This window comes from Semicossyphus pulcher, unplaced genomic scaffold (genome assembly GCF_022749685.1).
Source record: "Semicossyphus pulcher isolate SPU_LCO1_2020_fin unplaced genomic scaffold, fSemPul1.0.p SCAF_26, whole genome shotgun sequence".
NCBI classification, from domain to species: domain Eukaryota; kingdom Metazoa; phylum Chordata; class Actinopteri; order Labriformes; family Labridae; genus Semicossyphus; species Semicossyphus pulcher.
The window spans coordinates 3,181,791-3,199,990 of NW_027211700.1; the positions used below are offsets into that span (position 1 = coordinate 3,181,791).

At 44.4% G+C, this 18,200-nt stretch overlaps 1 protein-coding gene across 1 annotated transcript; it reads left to right on the forward strand.

Annotated features, from left to right (window-relative positions):
* The first annotated feature begins 1,398 nt into the window (after positions 1 to 1,398).
* On the forward strand, positions 1,399 to 17,887 carry LOC138604576 (A disintegrin and metalloproteinase with thrombospondin motifs 8-like). The gene is made up of 9 exons (XM_069676516.1): positions 1,399 to 2,380; positions 4,423 to 4,662; positions 9,506 to 9,638; positions 9,754 to 9,921; positions 10,727 to 11,019; positions 12,802 to 12,988; positions 14,021 to 14,193; positions 14,621 to 14,796; positions 15,443 to 17,887. The coding sequence occupies exons 1-9, from the start codon at positions 1,646 to 1,648 to the stop codon at positions 16,185 to 16,187; spliced, it is 2,850 nt and encodes a 949-aa protein (XP_069532617.1). The 5' UTR covers positions 1,399 to 1,645; the 3' UTR covers positions 16,188 to 17,887.
* The last annotated feature ends 313 nt before the right edge of the window (positions 17,888 to 18,200 follow it).

An 18,200-nucleotide genomic window follows, 5' to 3' on the forward strand; every position in this document is an offset into this window, starting at 1 on the left:
GTTGCTGTACAGCATGTGTGACAGGAGCTGGAGCATCATCCCCCTCCCTCCCTCCCTCCCACCGCAAAGACTCACTGCGAGGCGGACTCACAGGGAGCAAACACACAGGATGCAAACAGAAAGAGGCCTGATTAGAAGGTTTTACACATTTTGACATTAATTTCAACAAAATGCACCAAGCTTCAAACTGTCGGTCTAATTATGTTGTATATGTTTTTCTACAATTTCTCCAGAATGTTCAGGCCATAAATCTTTTATTTTCTTCTCCACAAAATGTGTAAAAATCAAATCAAACACTTTGAGTGACCATCAGCACACTACATTTTATTCAGAGGAGTAACCTCAAAGTAACACATGCAGTCTCTCTGCCTCTCCTCTGTGCAGAAGAAAAAGTTAAAGACAGATGCAAAGTACTATAACGCAGGCAAAGAGCGACACCTGTTTGCACCAGAAGTTCACTGGCGCTTCAGTGCGTCGCAATGCAAGAAGACGTTTGTTGTATTCCGGCGCCATCTTGTGGTGAAAGAGTTAAACTACACCACCGGGATCATTTCTATCGTTTAAAGTGCTGGCATTCTGCTGGCACACGGTCTTAATAAAGTCATTTTCATGGGAAACGTGTTCGGTCTTGTAATTCAGCAGCAGGATTTAAGAAAAGCAGCATGAGTAAAAGGCTTCTATGCGCGGAATTTCTTGGTGGTGGAAAGACATATTATACATATTTTATACACCAACTATTTGTTCAAACACTGAATAAAAAAATAAGTTTATTAAAATTGTTGCTCATTTTATTGAAGACTTTTTTTAAATGCATCAAACCTGCTATTTTCATTGGTAAACTCTTTGTTAATAAGAATTTTACTGAAGATTTTCTGCAGAACATAAAATGTGCACTAAACGTGTCTCAATGCTGATATTGTTCCCAGCGCTCTGCTGATGGGATCAAACGTTTCTCAGTGTTCAAGGTGGCGGTCAGTTCCAAGCACACACACAGCGCCTGTCTCCGTCCAGCGGTGGTCTTTTGTGCGGGGATAAAGCAGCTCGGCCTTGGGGTGGGGGGCTCCGGGCTCTGTGGGGGCCTGTCACTCACACACGGCTCCGAAATAACTCGAGTAGCGGACTTCCAGCTATGCGTAGTATAGATGTCCTGCCGCTGCCTTATAGCACGCTGGGTTAATAATAGGAGCACGGTTGTCAAGCTATTTCAGAAGGGGGGAGTGTCGGCCTATTCTCATTGGATCCGTTTTATCCGCGAGTGTCTCGTGAAGTGCGTGAGTGGGAGGAGAATTTCCAGCAACGGAGGATATCAAAAATAAACCCCCTCATGTCAGGGAAGAGCAGAAAGTATAAATACCCCCGATGTGTCCAGACTGCAGCGGTGCTGGTGAGTGGCACAACAAGAGTTAGCTGGGTTAGGGGATTAGAAACGAAAGCTTCGAAAGACTGATATAAAATACCAGACATACTCTGATGACCAGGACTGGCTCTACAGCACTCAGATTACTTTCGATTTAACAACATTTGAGAGGGAACTCCTTCGATTGAGGAGACGCGCAACTAACCAGAGATAAAGGACACAAACTGTAATAAATTGTATTTTTTTTTTCTTTTTTACCTCTTTTGTTTGCAACATACGTGACTGAAGATGTGTTCCACTTTGTGTTTTATCTTTTTACTCCTGTGCGTAATGAACGCGGCACTCTCCACTTCATTTGAATCAGAGGATGTTGTACCTGTTCGGATAACTGGAAGAATCAGAGGTCGCTTTTGGAAAAGAAGCGAGGAACAGCCGAGGTTTATCCTCAGCGCGTTTGGCAAAGACTTGACTCTAAATCTCATTCCAGACACCAGCTTCATGGCACCTTCCTTCACCATACAGCGCATCAAAGCTAGAGATGTTGGCGCTTTACGCAGCGCTTCAGGTGCCCAACCTGCCGCGGATCTCCAGAGTTTAATGAACCAGACTGTGGAGAGCGAAGGACACCTCAGGAGCTGTTTCTACTCGGGGAACGTGGATCAGGATCAGAACTCAGTTGTGTCTGTCAGCTTGTGCTCTGGCATCTTTGGCTCCTTCATAACGGAGGGGAAAGAATATTTAATTGAGCCCAAACTTCGAGGCGGCCTGGGGCCAGACTCTGCAGAGCAGCTGCATGTCATCAAGAGGAGGACATTCACCAAAAGCCACGGTGTCCCCCTCCTGTTTGATCACGCGGCAGCGGAGAGCCGAGCAGATAAGCACAATGGGGAAAGTTTTACGCGCAGCGACAGTGACGCACGGAGGGAACCTCGCCGGAGACGCTTTGTTTCCGCGCCACGGTTCATAGAAACCCTGGTGGTGGCAGACTCAACGATGGCCCACTTCTATGGAGATGAAATAAAGGTCAGACACTATGAAATCATTCTTTCCTGCACACACTGTTGATAAATGAAGCTAAACACACCATAGTTGAATTAAGCAGATTAGTCTGTCCCATAAACAAAGTGCTGAAGACGTCATCTTTTCCCTCTATTTTCCCAAATCCAGTCTGCAAGGATTCACAGCTCAGAAATAAAGTGTCAAGAATTAGTCGTTCTGTGTTGCTTCGTAAAAACATGTTTTGGCAGTGAGGGAGCCTGGGAGGGAAATCGGTGTGCTCCCTGTTTTCCACAGACTGAGAATAAGGTCAGGCTACAGAAATGCATGCAATGCTGAAGCGCATTCCTCACGACTTGGTCACGATTTGGCAGCAGAGCCTCAGCATCACGCAGGGCAGATTCACAGGGCTTACAATATCCGTGTATGCTGTTTTGACTCAGTATTATGAATTCATCACGTGGCTACTTCCTGCAAAACACCAAATATTAAATTAAATTACATTTGCTTAATGCTGAAATCATGTAAAGATGCATATACATATCAGTCCTGTTTTATTCCAGTCAGTCCTGTAAATTCCTAAACAAAAGCAAGATGGTCCGTGATCCTGGCACAACCTGCAGCAGCCAAATTCTTGTCTGTTTGTACTTAACAAGCTCCTCAGCTGCCAAACCCTCTGCTCTATTCCACAGTAACAAAGATAAGTAAGTAAAGAAAGCAAACCAGGCGCCAGGGACAGGTGGACACATGTCAAACTGGTCAACTGGGTTTATATTGGCTTAGATTACAAATCACATTCCAAACTGCATCCGCATTACTTTGGTTTTCTACAAGCAGGGGCGGATTTAGTGATTTGGAGGTCCCAGGCTAACATGTGTGTGCGTGCGTGTGCGTGCGTGTGTGTGTGTGTGTGTGTGTGTGTGTGTGTGCAGCACATGTGGAAAAAGTTTTTATGTGGGAAAGCCATCCCTCCCCAGAAAAAGTGATTTCAGCAAGACTGATGGAAGACTTTACAATACACACCGTGGCACAATCCCATCACATTAATAATGATTTAGCAGCGCTCCACTCAAACACAACACTATGACAGCACTGTGGAAAAGCCTGCACATCACTACGACATCCCATTACACAACCATGGACCGCAAACAGGAGGAGGCTTTTTATAGTTGAGTGTATTTTTAGTGAATACGATGAAGAGAGTCGGACAGAAAATACAAAAAGCAACGCCTGGATTTTCCTGAAACGTGTTGCATGCCTACGATGACATGTATCCGTGTCAAACAAGTATTTGCCGTCTTAAAACGCAGACACTCTCCTGTTGAAGTGTACACTCTTTGTACAATCGTAGTTGGAAACATACAGGTGGTCTCAGACTTCCGTGATGAGCAATCACATCTGCTACTCTCATCCCCTTTAAAGGCAGCAGACAGTTTATTGGGCCGGGAGGAGACTCCAGGCCGAGAGAACTGCTGCTCTCCAGCCAGACACAAATACTGATGGCAATTATGAATGTACACAGACATAGTTATTCAGCATTTAATGCTTATAGGGCCAATGATGTCACTTCTGGAGACATGAACTTCTCAGTGTGAGCAAAGATACACACAAAGTTATTATTGCCGTCGATTTAATCTGTGCTCTTTGGCTGCATAGTAGCTTATTAACCGAACTGTGTTTACATTAAACTCTATTACCTTGTTTGTAAGGTAAATAAGAAACTGCAGCACCGATAAGGTCAAAGATGTGTTTGCAATCATAAAGTTGTTGCCTTAACATGGTTGGTCCATTAGAGAGCACTTATGTGTTTGTTTATGAGTTTTAATATATTAACTTTAAACATCCAAGTTCTGTGGACGTCCTGGCGACGGCAGAAATGTCATGCAAGAATATGAACCTGACCCGAGTGACCTTTACCCTTTTCGCTTGGACTTTTGACCTTTTGACTTTTTGCTCTCTTTGATCTGCATCTTTCTGCTGTCCAAGCTTTTAAAAAGTCTCGAGCAAAAGAGTTCATGTTCATGGGAGTTTACGTTTCTAAATGTGTCTGCTCTTTTTTCTCTGCACAGCACTACATCCTGACCCTGATGTCGATGGCCGCCCAGCTTTACAAGCACCCCAGCATAAAGAACTCGGTCAACATGGTGTTGGTGAAGATGTTGGTGGTGGAGGACGAGGAGGTTGGCCCGGCGGTTTCCAGCAACGGAGGCGTGGCTCTGAGGAACTTCTGCTCCTGGCAGCAGCTCTTCAACCCACCAAGCCAGAGGCATCCGGAGCACTACGACACGGCCATGCTCTTCACAAGAGAGGTGAGGGACAAGTACATACCTGGTTTATGTTCTTGAACTGCTGCAGAGTAGCTGTGGGGTTCTCTGAAATAAACCTTAACATCATCTGCATACACTGTCTTCAAGCATTTGTTAGAATTCAAGCCAGTTAGCTTTATTTAAGAGTCTTATAAAGTAGATGTTTGCTGAGTTACACCAGTAAAATGGAAACAGCAGTGGGCCAAGACTAGGTCCCTGGGGAACGCCTAATTTAATATTAAAAGGAGCATTACAGATTTGATCTGAAGTTTTAAGCTTTAGGCAGCTGTAATTTAAAACCAAACTGATGACATTTCATTGGTTGTATGCCTGTGTGTAATGTAAAATGTATTTATCGTAGTGATGAACACGTAGAAGCGCCATCTCTTCTGTAGTTCAGGTCAGTCATCGTCTTCCTCCAGTTTCAGAGAGAAAGCTACAGACTGAGATGTCTTCCTTGTGATTTGGTGGAGACTAAAACAAAACTTTAAGGATATTAAACTTTGGATTCATATTTTTTGAGGTGGTTAGAAACATGTCTCAAAATAATTAGCTTCCTGACCGTCAATTCAACACGCTAGCCATAACTAGTGATGATAGTTTCGCGAATGATCGGATTCCTTTCACCGGCTCTTTGGTTTTTACTGTTGCTCCCAAATTTTAGTGACTGTCCAAAACCCATAAACCCTTTGTGAATGTTTTAAAGTCACAAATGTAGTTAAAAAAATGAACTTGCCAAACTCTGCGTCATATAATGCACAACATTAGAAAAGAACGAGTTGTTTTATTGGCTCTCGGAAAGGAATGTAGCCTTAAGATCCCTTCCAAGAGTTGTAATTCCCACAACTTGCTACAACAACAATTTTAGTGAGGATAGTTAAGCAGTCCTACAGAACTTTGTTTGTTAATTCAGGACCATCGGGTGCAAACAGCTCCGACAATGTTACACAGTTTATTCTTAGAATGGACAGTCCACTCGCCCACGTTGGTCTGGTATATTCTGTTCTCCATTCAACATGAAATATCCCAGAAAAGATGAGTCATGAATCAGGCGCTGGTGGAATTCAGTCCAGCTGTGGTACATGATGTGGTTTCAACCCGACCGCACAACAATTACTCAAAACCAAACTCCCTTCAGTGAAACAGGTGGATTTAAGGTCCCGGCTGAAACAGACGCGTTGCTTTGGCACTGTTATTTTCAGATTGTTTGAGATTAAAGAAAGGAGGAGACGAGTTGTTTAGGAACGCTCTGTGGGCGAGTCAAGGTGCTGAAAACAAATCTTCAAGATGGACTAGGTGTAATCTTTTCCAAGCGGGGGGAATGTCAACAGAGAACAAACAAACTTTGCTTTATGGATGCTTCAGCAGGAAATAAGGTCATGAGTCCTCAGGGTCTGTGTTTTGATTGGCTTGTTCTGCAGGGTTTGGCTGCTGTCTTCCCTCTGGTATGTGCATTTTGACAAGGTGATAGCAGACAATGCATTAGGCGAGTAACCTCTCTATTATAACACTTTTATATCTACGTGCATCTCTGTTTGCAGCTTGATTGATGACAGGCTTGGCATTTATCCGCCTCCTGAATGACGTTGGCGTGTAAATCTGACCCTAGTTTGGGGAAATGATGAATAGACCATATGCGGTTGTGCAGTCTTGTTGCGATGGCTTTCGATCGGGGAAGCCATCATTCACACAAACCTGGTTTGTGTTTGTTTTTCCATTTCCGCGGAGATATGCTTTGAAATGCAGAGGACGGAAGGCTCCTCGTGGATGAGCTAACTTTAGTGCCGCCACAAATCAGCCCTGACATGATTAGGGACACACTAAATGCTCAGGGCTTCAGTATGCGGCCGGGTCAGGGTTGAAATGTGTGCCATGTATGCCGCAGTCAGAAGAGAAGGCTGCTGCTACTACCGGCTGTTGTGAAACTCAAAACGTATCCTCGGTGTCATGTAGTGGAAACATTTTTCTCATGCATTTCTATGGTCTCATACTGTATGTGTGAGTGCCTGCACATCTGTCTGCAAATGCAATGCTGTAGCTAATGCTGTGACCTCACACATTCTGCTTTGTGTCTGCACGCATGAGTGATGGCCGCTATTGTGGAACAAGGTGTACAAACACACGCTGAGCTGTGTTTAAACGGCAGCTCCGAGTCCAGATGTGTTTTGAATCACAGAGGGTTTATCCTTGTGGCTTTCTGAGGCTGAGGCGAGGCCGTGCAGCGTCCTCCTCCGTCCTTACAAAGCGGGGACAGATTGCTGTTCTTTTCTCCACATCACAGCTTTGGCCGATGCATGCTGAGGATATTTATTTGCTTTGTTTTATGATGGAAACACTGAGCAACATGTTTTTGATTTGTTTCCTCAAAAATGGCAGAAAAACAAGTTGACATAAATAGATGGTGAAGGTCCGCCGTCCAATCTGATTAATAAAACAGTCACTCAGGGCTGCCTGTGCACTCTCTACATTTACTCTGACAGAATAATGTCTTTAACTCTTTGGTCGCCCGCTCGGCCAGCTGTTTCCAAGTCACCACTTTTCAAGGCGAACAGAACTTATTGAGGTTCCTAACAATGTATCTAGCCGTCACTGACCTCGTATTAATCATAGGATATTAAACTGTCTGATTACAGATGAATTAAGGCATTAAACTACACAGATGGTCCGCTGCAGTAACTTCCCTGGAACTAATTTGAATGCATGCAAAACAAGAATGTATTTTCTTGGTTTGGCTCGTGCGGCTCATGAAGCTTTTGTTCCAGTCGGTATGTCACTGTTGGGTTTTGGTATGCCGCTGTGGCTCTTGTGTTTTATGGCATGTATAAATAGTGTAACTATTGTTCCACTGACAAACACCACTCTTACACACTGATTCTTACACTGTGCCCCACCGCTCATTACAGCGTGTAGCTGTGTCTGTGACTAATATAGAGAGTCAGGTGTGTTTGAAACTTTATTACAGAATATGTAGAATAATGTAACATACCAACAGACCGGTCGTAGCTCTGTCCACAGTCTGATCAGCTGTGATGTTTGTGCTGCAGACGGCGCTGAGAGTTTTGTCAGGAAGGAGTCGCTGCTGGCGAAACTACTTGATGACAACATTTGTTAATCACCCCAAGTGTTATTTTCTGTGTTATATGTTGTGTAGTAAAAGTTTTCATAGCAATTCTCCCAGTTCCAGATATAACTGTGATCGGCCCATTATATTGGTCGAACAATGTAACAGTCAGGCTGCAGCTCTTAGTCACTGGTCAAATTTATGCCTAAGGCCATTGCGCCATCCTAGCCGCACCAGACTCTTACATAACTTAAGCTCTCACCAGTAAACAGCTAAAATAATACAAAGATTCATGACATCAGTGACAGCTGGCTACTGTGTTGTACTGAATATCATCACGGCTGTGATTCGCGCCTCGTGCAGCAGATAATCACAGCCGTGCTGATATTCAGCACAACATCACGACCTCGAGTGTCATATTGCTTTGATACAACAGCAGCACAGAGTAGTGATGAACAGTAACAATCAATGGATTAGTTTATGCTCCACCAACTCAACTAGCTCCACAACTTAAAGAGGGGGTGTAATGCTGTTTCACATTTTAAGACATATATATAATGTTACAATGTTGGATGTCCGGACTAAACGTGGGTGAAGTTTCAAACCTGTAATAAAAGTATGTCGGAGTAATCCCCAGGCTTCTCCGCTCAGTCTGCAGGCTGTTGTGAATGGCGGGTTTCACACTGTTTTTTCTGCACTTTGTGATGTCACAAAGTGCAGCCTCAGCAGGCTTCTGAGAGAAGAAGAAAGTGGGCTTGTAGGGGCGTGGTTTCTTAAAGGGACAGAGCTGACTGAGTCGTTTCAGTCAGAGGCCGTATGAGGGCCTACACAGAGCGCCAGAGTGAGAAAAATGATTTTTTAACTGTAAATTATGCTAAGCTAGTCCACAGGTATCACAGAGTGAAATATGAAGGTTAAAATTAGCATAATACCCCCCCTTTAACTGAAACTGGACTTTTGTTGCCAAGCAACCCAAACATTGCTCTGCACTCTGTGTCTGCAGGTGACCACAGATCAGCTGTTTGTATCATGTACATTTACCTGTCCGTTTTAATGTCTCATCAACCAGTGAAATAAGAGTTTCACCAGCTTCATTAATACAGACACACACGCTCTGCTGTAATGTTAGTTCACAGTATTCAGAACACCTGGCTGAGGCGGAGTGATGCACAGAGTGAAAAGTTCAATCAGTCCAATCAGATTACTTGGTCGGAACTAACTGCCGTATAAACTACATCATTATAGTGCCTGTACCTTTACCCTGTACCTGCAGGTGGAAAGTAGTAGTAGTAGTGTTATCTGTTTAGAACAAGAGTGGCACACCAAAGGTATGTTAAAGCCTTAAAGGGGCGCTGGTTTAGCTCAGTTGGTGGAGCAGGCGCCCCATGTACGAAGGCTACAGTCCTCGTCACACTGATCGCAGGCTCGACTCCCGGTGTGCCGATCATTTGGTGCATGTCGTCCCCCACTCTCTCCTCCCAACATTTCCTGTCTATCTTCAGCTGTCCTATCAATTAAAGGCAAAAAGCCCCAAAAAGAATCTAAATGCCCTCAGCAGCAGCATATCATAACCCGCGGTGACACACCACAAGCTACAATACTGGTATGCTACTCTGGGCTAGCTTAATTAACAGGATACAATACTCATGACAAAGCTTGGGTAAATGCAACTATGTGTGGATTTTCAGTTCATTTAGAATTTACTGCTTTCACCGGCCTGGTACCTGGTATCAGCCTCCTCGTCTTGCCGTCAGCGCTTCAGTGTGTCCTGTGTTTGTGTTGCAGGATATCTGCGGACAGAAGAGCTGCGACACGCTGGGTGTGGCTGACGTCGGCACGATGTGCGACCCCAAGAGAAGCTGCTCAGTCATCGAGGACAATGGCCTGCAAGCTGCCTTCACAGCTGCACATGAGCTCGGTCAGTGCACATTTTTGTCCGATGGGTGGGCTGGTGTGGGCGTAGGATTTTTTAGTCATTCATAACCGCATTTTAATGCATCCATGACTTATCATTGCACCCGTTCCCACTGCAGGTCATGTGCTGAGTATGCCTCATGATGACTCCAAGACCTGCGAGAGGCTGTTTGGAGACCTGGGAGGACATTACCTGATGGCTCCTCTGTTTGTCAGCCTCAACAAGACGGCGCCTTGGTCCCCCTGCAGCGCTCTCTACGTCACCGAGTTCTTTGATAACGGACATGGTAGGAAACATATCAGGCTCACACAGTGAATAAATCGACACTGAGTATTCCTGCAGAGAACGTCTGCCAAAGTGGACATCTGCCACGACACTGTGGCTCCGTCATTAGAGCTGATTCAGAGATGAATAAAACATACTGTTAGACCTCTTGAGCTCTAACGATGGCTTTCCTGCTCGAACATGTCGCTCCCTTTAAATTATGGGTTGTACGGATGGTTTATCTTGCCCTAGATTTCCACATCAGCTCTTTCCACATCCCGTCTTCCGTTCCTTAGCTGGCCTCTGTCGCTCATGTTTTGCATATTGCATTGTTTGTATCCTTACAAGACCTATCAGTGAACCATCTTTTCCGATGACTCATACGATGGACCTCTTCCTGTTCTTCACCTCCTCTGCCAAAAGCAGCAGCTGGTGTCAGCAGAATATGTTCTTTATCAGTTGGGGAAAAGCCTCCAATAAAAAAAATGTGTCTGAGAATGTTGGTTCCAAAATGCGGATGTCATTGACAACTCCAAACAAACTGCTTATCGAATGTAAAACAGCTTCATTGGCGAGATAATACATAAATACAGATTTACTGTCAAATGTCCAGATTTGGCGCACAAGGCGGCCTATAAAAGTGCGCTCCATTAGTTACATTGAAATGAATTATTTTTATAGTCTGGACACGACTTGACCTAAATATTTTCCCACTGTTGTCATCCTGCACATAAGGAGCAACACATTTACAATCTTTAGAGCCATAATCTCCATTAGGCACAAACACGATCAGCATCACTTAGTGTCTCTCTGTGTTGTAACCACAGGGGACTGCCTGCTGGATGTCCCTGACAGCACCATGCCGCTACCCAGAGAGCTGCCAGGCTTCAAGTACAGCCTGGACCAGCAGTGCCAGCAGATCTTTGGAGAGGAGTTCATCCACTGTCCCAACACCTCAGACAGTGATGTCTGCAGCCAGCTGTGGTGTCAGGAGGACGGGACCATGCAGTGCTCCACCAAGAATGGCAGCTTGCCCTGGGCTGACGGCACCCCCTGCGGCCTCAACGGGAGCTGCCTCCACGGAGCGTGCATGTCCACCCAGGAGGTGATGCAGCCGCTGGTAAGGATGTTTCTAATTCTTGTTCTATCTGATAGACGCTGGGTGTTTCCTGCTGTAGCCTTAGCTGGTCTGTTATGACCATAGACTGTTCGTGAAACCCCTTTATTGAATCTTGAAGACTTTGGTTGTCGCCATCTTGGTTTTTTAGATTGACCATATTTGGACGTCAGGGCGGACACGAATTCTTAGATTTCTGTCCTAGTTGGTCGCCTTGGTAGCGACTTGTCAATCACAGGTAGCCATGCCCTGAAGCCTTTAACGTGTAATCTAAATGGGACCACGATTTACGAAATGAGCATCATGCTGTATCGAAGAAGACTTGAAAGAAGCCATCGGGATTCATGAGGAAAATGTTTTCTGAGGTAATAAATCGATTGAGAGAGGAAGGCACAATCAATCGTACTTCTCTGTTCGACCTGCAGAGTCGCCCCCTGCTGGCGATTAGAAAGAACGCAGGTTAAAACCACTTCCACATTGGCCTCACTTTTAGAACCAGATACTACGTCGACTTCTTCTGTTCCGTCTTTGTTATGACCAGTTAGCAAACGTAGCTGTGGAGCCCCTGCGTCCTTATGTCTGTCGTTTTGACCTCATCGACCTCCAGAGGATGTATTATGACATGTCACAATGCATTGTTAGATAATTTCCTTCTTGCAGCCGGCTAATTATGTTGTGTTTACTTGCTGTTGAGAACAGCCTGTAGGACTCAATGAGTCACCTCCTTTGAAGTGCCCCGCTCATTTACTCAGGCGCAAGAAAGTTTGTCGGCAGAAAACGCATCATTCCACAGCTCTGAGGACGTTTCCTCCCGCCTCCTCCAGCAGATAGCAGCTAATGTTTGCCTGAGATCTTCTTGGTGTGTTGTAAAACCTCTCTCACCAACAATATCTTAAATTTGCGTGCATCAAAGTTTATTACAGAAGTTAAAGAAGATTGCGTGATGTCTGAAAAGTTTAAAAACTGCCAGGAAGTGACATCATTTAGTCATCTGTTGTTTCCCAGGTTAATGAGATGCCCTTAAAGTGGGCATTTCAACATCTAAACTTTCATGACGAGGTTGGATGACAGAGCTCAAGTTAGCTTAATAGGCGTCCAATTCAGTTAGCCTTGGAAGAGAAGCTATCAAAACTTCATTTACAAATCTGCTACTTTTGATAAACTCTGTTCAGTGTGTCAGTTATTGTGGATGTTAAACGTTTGCAGCTTTGTGCAGTTTGAATCAGGAAACCTGGAGAGAAACTTCGAGGCTAAAAGCACAGATTACAGCGCTGTAGAGCTTAAGTGCCTTTAAATCCAGCTGCTTCTTGATGCCTTTTTATATTTCCTTAAAGAACATTTATACATCTTGGTGTTTCATTTGAGTTTGGTTGCCTTGATATCTTCTCCGTGTGTTATGATCACACATCTGTTTATGAACCCAGACGTGCTGGCAGCTGGAACGTTAGCTGATCCAAACTCGTAAAACTTCTGGAAAGGACACCCACTCTGGCAAACACACACACATGCACACACACACTTTAAATTCTGCTTTACGAAGCTGCAGCATGGCAGCTTCCCCTGGTGGTGAGTGACACATGTGGCAGGAATGTGGGTAGAGGCAGACAGCAGGCGCGTGCCGAACTTCAACACAGATTTAGCCCGGAGTGTCGGCTCGCCAACACACTGTGCGGCCTCAAACCCAGAAGCCAGACTGTGGTCGAGAATACACAGCTGAGATTGCCTTTGGCGCTGAGCTCTAACCAACCACTCTGACTGCTCTCTTCTTGCTGTGTTTGACCGCAGGTGGTTGTGGACGGCGGCTGGAGCTCGTGGGGAGCGTGGCAGCAGTGCTCCAGAACGTGTGGAGGAGGGGTGGAGTTCTCCTACAGAGAGTGCACCGACCCCGTGCCTCAGAACGGAGGGAAGTACTGCGAGGGACAGAGGGTGCAGTACCAGTCCTGCAACACGCTGCCCTGTGAAGACAACCAAGGTGAGAATCAGCAGCCAGAAGGTTTCATGAAGCAATTCTTAGAGCTGCTTACAGACATCAATTATATTCTTATACTAGAACATTTTAATGCAGTTTCTTAACTACATGATGTCATATGTTTTAGACATTATAACTTTATTCACAAAATTTCAACTTTATTCTGAAATTGCGACAAAAATGAAACCGTTCTTCCCTGGAAAAAGCCGCTGTCAGTCAAAGCTGGTGTTCTCTGTAATCAGTAGAAGCAATAATATTTGAAATTGGCGCCATAGCTGTGAAGAAAGTTGTACAAACAGCTCGTGGTTTCACCCATTCTACATTCCTACAACACCCAGCGTGCATTGTGCCCCTCCCTCTGAAAGGAACGGCCCAGCGAGAGACGCTGGAGTGAAATACTACCGTTTACACTGCAGGCAACGGCTCAGAGCGGGACAGAATCTGAAATATGAAGAGAATATACCGGTGGATCGTCAAAAAAATCTTCACGTCTGCAGTCTACATTTCAAACCTGACGATTTTGAACGAGACATGACATCAGAGGCGATTCAGGAAGTGTAGTTTCATCCGCCAGATGACGCGTTTTATGTAGTCTGACGGAGGTTTTCCAGGGCCCATTGGAGAAGCGGATAGCGTCCTCCAAAGGCACAGAGCAAAATTACATTTCTTTCCTACCATAATGACATTAGCTCCCCATAATAGAATGACAGGACTGAGGGTGAAAATCAGCGATCTGGCCCTTTAAGCACAGCCTCAAGAGTAACACCACCCTAAACTTTACAGCACATGTTGCATGAGGACGTAAATAAACCTCAATCAAGCTGCAAAGTCTGCATAATCATAGGTGGCACACTAACCGATCAAAGGCATTAAAAATGTTTTCCTGATGTATGGTCTTCACAGTTACAGAAATATATGTATTGATTAGTAAACTTAATTGATTGAATTTACTTTGAGAGATGACTGAATGCTTCCTGTCAGAAAGTTGACCTCAGCGTACAGCACACTAAGCTTCACACCCTCTTCTATCTTTAGGAAAGAGTTTCCGAGAGGAGCAGTGCGAGAAGTACAACAGCCCGAACTACCTGGACTTCAACGGGAACATGAAACAGTGGATCCCAAAGTACGCTGGTGTTTCTCCCAGAGACAGATGTAAGCTGTTCTGCAGGGCCAGAGGCAGCAGTGAATTCAAGGTGTTTGAGTCCAAGGTACGGCGTCACTACATCACTTATGGTCACATGTCCGACTGTATAAAGCAGACTATCTTTGAGAATCCAGGTTTATCTGCTGAGTTAATGAGAGCATGGAAAGGCCACTGTGCTGGAAGCAGAGCCAGATATGTAGCAATTGTAAAGATGCCTCACTACTCTTTACAACATCATTATCACTTCTGCATGAAAAGTCTTGTTGATGTTGGAAACAGTCGTCTAATGTCGAGCTGTTTCAGTCTCACAGTCTCCATCAGCAGATTATTTATGATTCAGTCTCAGACTAAAGGGAGGATTATAACTCATAACCTGCTGGTGAAGACTTTGAGATGTGGTTAAATAGTGTTTAATAGTGAACACCGAGCACTGGCAGGTGAATCTGACTGTTGTTTAACACTTGTGATGAACTTGTTGTGTCCCCCTGCAGGTGGTTGACGGGACGACCTGCGGCCCTGACACCACGTCAGTGTGTGTCCAAGGTCAGTGTGTGAAGGCGGGCTGCGACCAGGTGATCGGATCCAACCAGAGAGTGGATAAGTGCGGGGTGTGTGGAGGAAGCGGGCTCACCTGTAGGAAGATCACAGGCTCCTACAACAAAGCAACGTAAGTGCTGAAAACAAATCCCTTACATTTGAAAATAAGTCCTTAGAAACATATGAACATGTTACAGACGGTCAGTTTTTATGCTTTTCCTTGCACCATATCTTCAAGGACAAATAAAAGACTAGACGAGAGGCATGTTTGAGCCTTAGAGACTGTAGCATGGAAAACCCTTGCTTCCTCTTGTATGCTTATTTTGATGCGAAAGTTTTGCAACAATGAAAGCAGTTATTGTGAATGGATGAAACCACAGAGAACCCCATGAAGGGAAAGATTTCTAATGATGCAGCGCTGCTTATCTGCTAACCTCACTGTGTAACCCTTCCTGTCCTTTGTGTTTCGATTAAACGCAGGTGATGGAATGTAGGAAGCAATAGTTTGAAATATCCGGGTATAAACGTATTTGGTTTCTTACCCTGAGAGGGATTAGACTAATACCACTGCATTAGCCGTCATAGCAGAAAGACTTAAAACAGTGAAAGGCCTGGCTCTGTAAATAATTGTATTAATCAAAATATTAAACCAATTTTTACGCTAAGCTGAGCTAATCGCCTCTAAGCTTGAGCTCTAACACGTACTTAACTTCTTGTGAAAAGTGTTGAACTCTTTTTGATCACCTATCTAAATCCAGTTCTTTTTACTCCACCAGCTTCGGATACAGCGACATCGTCACAATTCCCATTGGAGCGACTAACATTGACATCAAACAGCGGAGCAACAGAGGGATCAAACATGACGGGAACTACCTGGCTGTAAGGAGGGAGAGTGGCAGCTACATCCTGAACGGTAACTTCTCCGTGTCCACGGTGGAGCAGGACATTCCCGTGCTGGGCGCGGTGCTAAAGTACAGCGGCTCCTCCACCACTCTGGAGAGGATCCAGAGCTTCAGGCAGCTGAAGGAGGCCATCACCGTCCAAATCCTAGCTACAGCCGGGGACGCCAACCCTCCAAAGGTCAAATACACCTTTTTCATCCCCAAAGATGTGTCCTTCAACAAATCCAAGGAGAAGAAGGCTTCCTCTCCGTCTTTGCATATGATCCATCCGTTCGGCATGCCTGACTGGGTGCTGGGGGAGTGGTCTGAGTGCTCCAAGAGCTGCGGCTCCGGATGGTCCAGGAGAAACGTTGAATGCCGAGACACCGCAGGCTTCCTCTCCAGCCAGTGTGACAAAGACCTGAAGCCCATAGACATCAAGGCCTGTGGGGACCTGCCATGCCCCATTTGGCAGATGGGACCTTGGTCCGCCTGCTCACGAACTTGTGGTCAGGGGGAGCGCCGTCGCAGCGTCTTCTGCATAGACTACACTGGGAAGACTGTTGAGCCAGAGAAGTGTGATCCAAAGAAAATGCCAGAACCACTTTCTGGAGAATGTCTCAACCAAGAGTGCTTATGAGGGACATGAGAACAGTGAACTTTTGCCATTTTGGTCTGATTAAACTTACTAACTGTGGATGGATTATAGAATGGGCAAACTGGGCACAGGGCACGGGGTCTAAGCAGTCAGGGGGCACAGACACCAAAAGACCACAAAGAGACATAAAGTAACGACAGAGAGGTACAAAATATATAAAAGTACTTAGAGATGCAGCAGAGTACAAAGAGTAGACGCAAGTAGACATCATTTGACCATGAAAGACACAGAGACACTGACCAAAAAGAGATGCAGTTAGACTACACAAAGACAGAACGACTACATGGAAGTTCAGCGACCGAAACCAGCTGCAAAAAGACAAACAAGATGGTTGTTTCTGTGTCTCTGAGATTCTGAGAGTTCTGGCTCCGGTTCAATTCGAATGCAGCTTCCTGTTTATAGTCTTTTTGTGTCTCTTTCACTTTGGTGTCTTGCCTCTGTGCAGGAGGGGTGGGAGCCTTTTATGTGTCTGTACCCAGGAGCCCATTTCCTCATGATCCATCCATGTAAACAAATGGTCGCATCAAGTCACATGACGGGCTTTAGCCTGAATATTGTTTTGTCATTTTTTGTTGACATTTGACAACCACTATTAAGAATTGAAACAATGGAAATCTACCTCAGGATGTACATGTGATGCTATGTATAGATGCTACATGAAGGTGCTGTGTGTGTGTGAGAGGTTTTCCAGTCCTACTTTAAACAGAAGTCTGGTATAATCTTCGTATCTGTTTAAGTCAGCTGTCACTTAGAGGGGGGCTAGAACAATGGCATGAAATCTGCTGTCAAACACCAGCACAGTGTAAATTTACCTCCAAGTGTCCTCCACAGAACTCAAACCCTTATAAAGCTTTGATCGAGCCATTTACCTTTTACAGAGGTAGGTACATACGATTAATGCAATGGGATTTCAAGCCTCTGGGAACTGATTGCTTCTCTCTTCTACACACATACCAAGATGTGACTTGTGTTAAATGATTGTGACGAAGATGTCATGTTGTTGTCCTGAAATTTGCCTATGATGAAAACCATTTAGTGACCCGAAATCTGACTAAATATCTTCTAATATCTAAAATGTGCTATTCAGAGCCGACTGTCAGTCAGAACAAAACGTTTCAATGCTGACGTGCAGAGTTTATAGAAAATGAAAGAGTCTGAGTTTACACGGTGTGTAAAAGAATTAGTCTAGATAATGACCGGTCATTAAAGACCAGAAAAACCCACGACAGAGATTTTCCCTCTACCTTGTAGTTCAATGTTCCCAACTGTATTATAGTGCAGTGGAAATGAGCAGTGGTCCAAACCATCTGCAATGCAATATCTACTTCTTTGGAGGTGTTGTTACAAAGTTAAGTGATAACCACACTATCTATCGTCTATATGAACAATATTATTAATTTTATTCCTTTCCAGACTTTTATTTGTTAATGCATCATAATGCAAACACTCACAGTTGTTTTCACACTCCTGTATGTATATTTGATTTCTTCATTCCTGTTGTTAATTTACATTATGTCATAAAACAAAAGAGATGAAGCATTAGGCCTAATATCCCTTCAGTGAAGGACCATACTATTTTATTATTACAGCTTCCTTTTTAAGCTATTTATTTTTGTAAAGTTTTTACCTTGTATGTGTAATTAACATGGCAGAAGCTGCTGTCTTTGAGATTTTTGTCTATAAAAATGGTCAAATAAACACATTTATGTCAAAACATGATTCTGTTTTACTGAATCCTCCATGAAAACAAAAAAGAAACTTTGAACAACATTTCTCCAAATATCTGCAATCAAAAGGACGTTTTCCTTTTCTCTCTTGTGCACAAAAGATTCATTATGAGGATTCTTGAGTCCAGACTACTAGGTACATATCAACAACCCTGTACTTCCAAATGACCCATGAATCTTGTTCATGTTTTCCATGTTTTGAGGAGACTTCTTTTAGACCACTGTGAGCCACTGGAACCCACCAATGACGTCCAGACTAATGGAATTC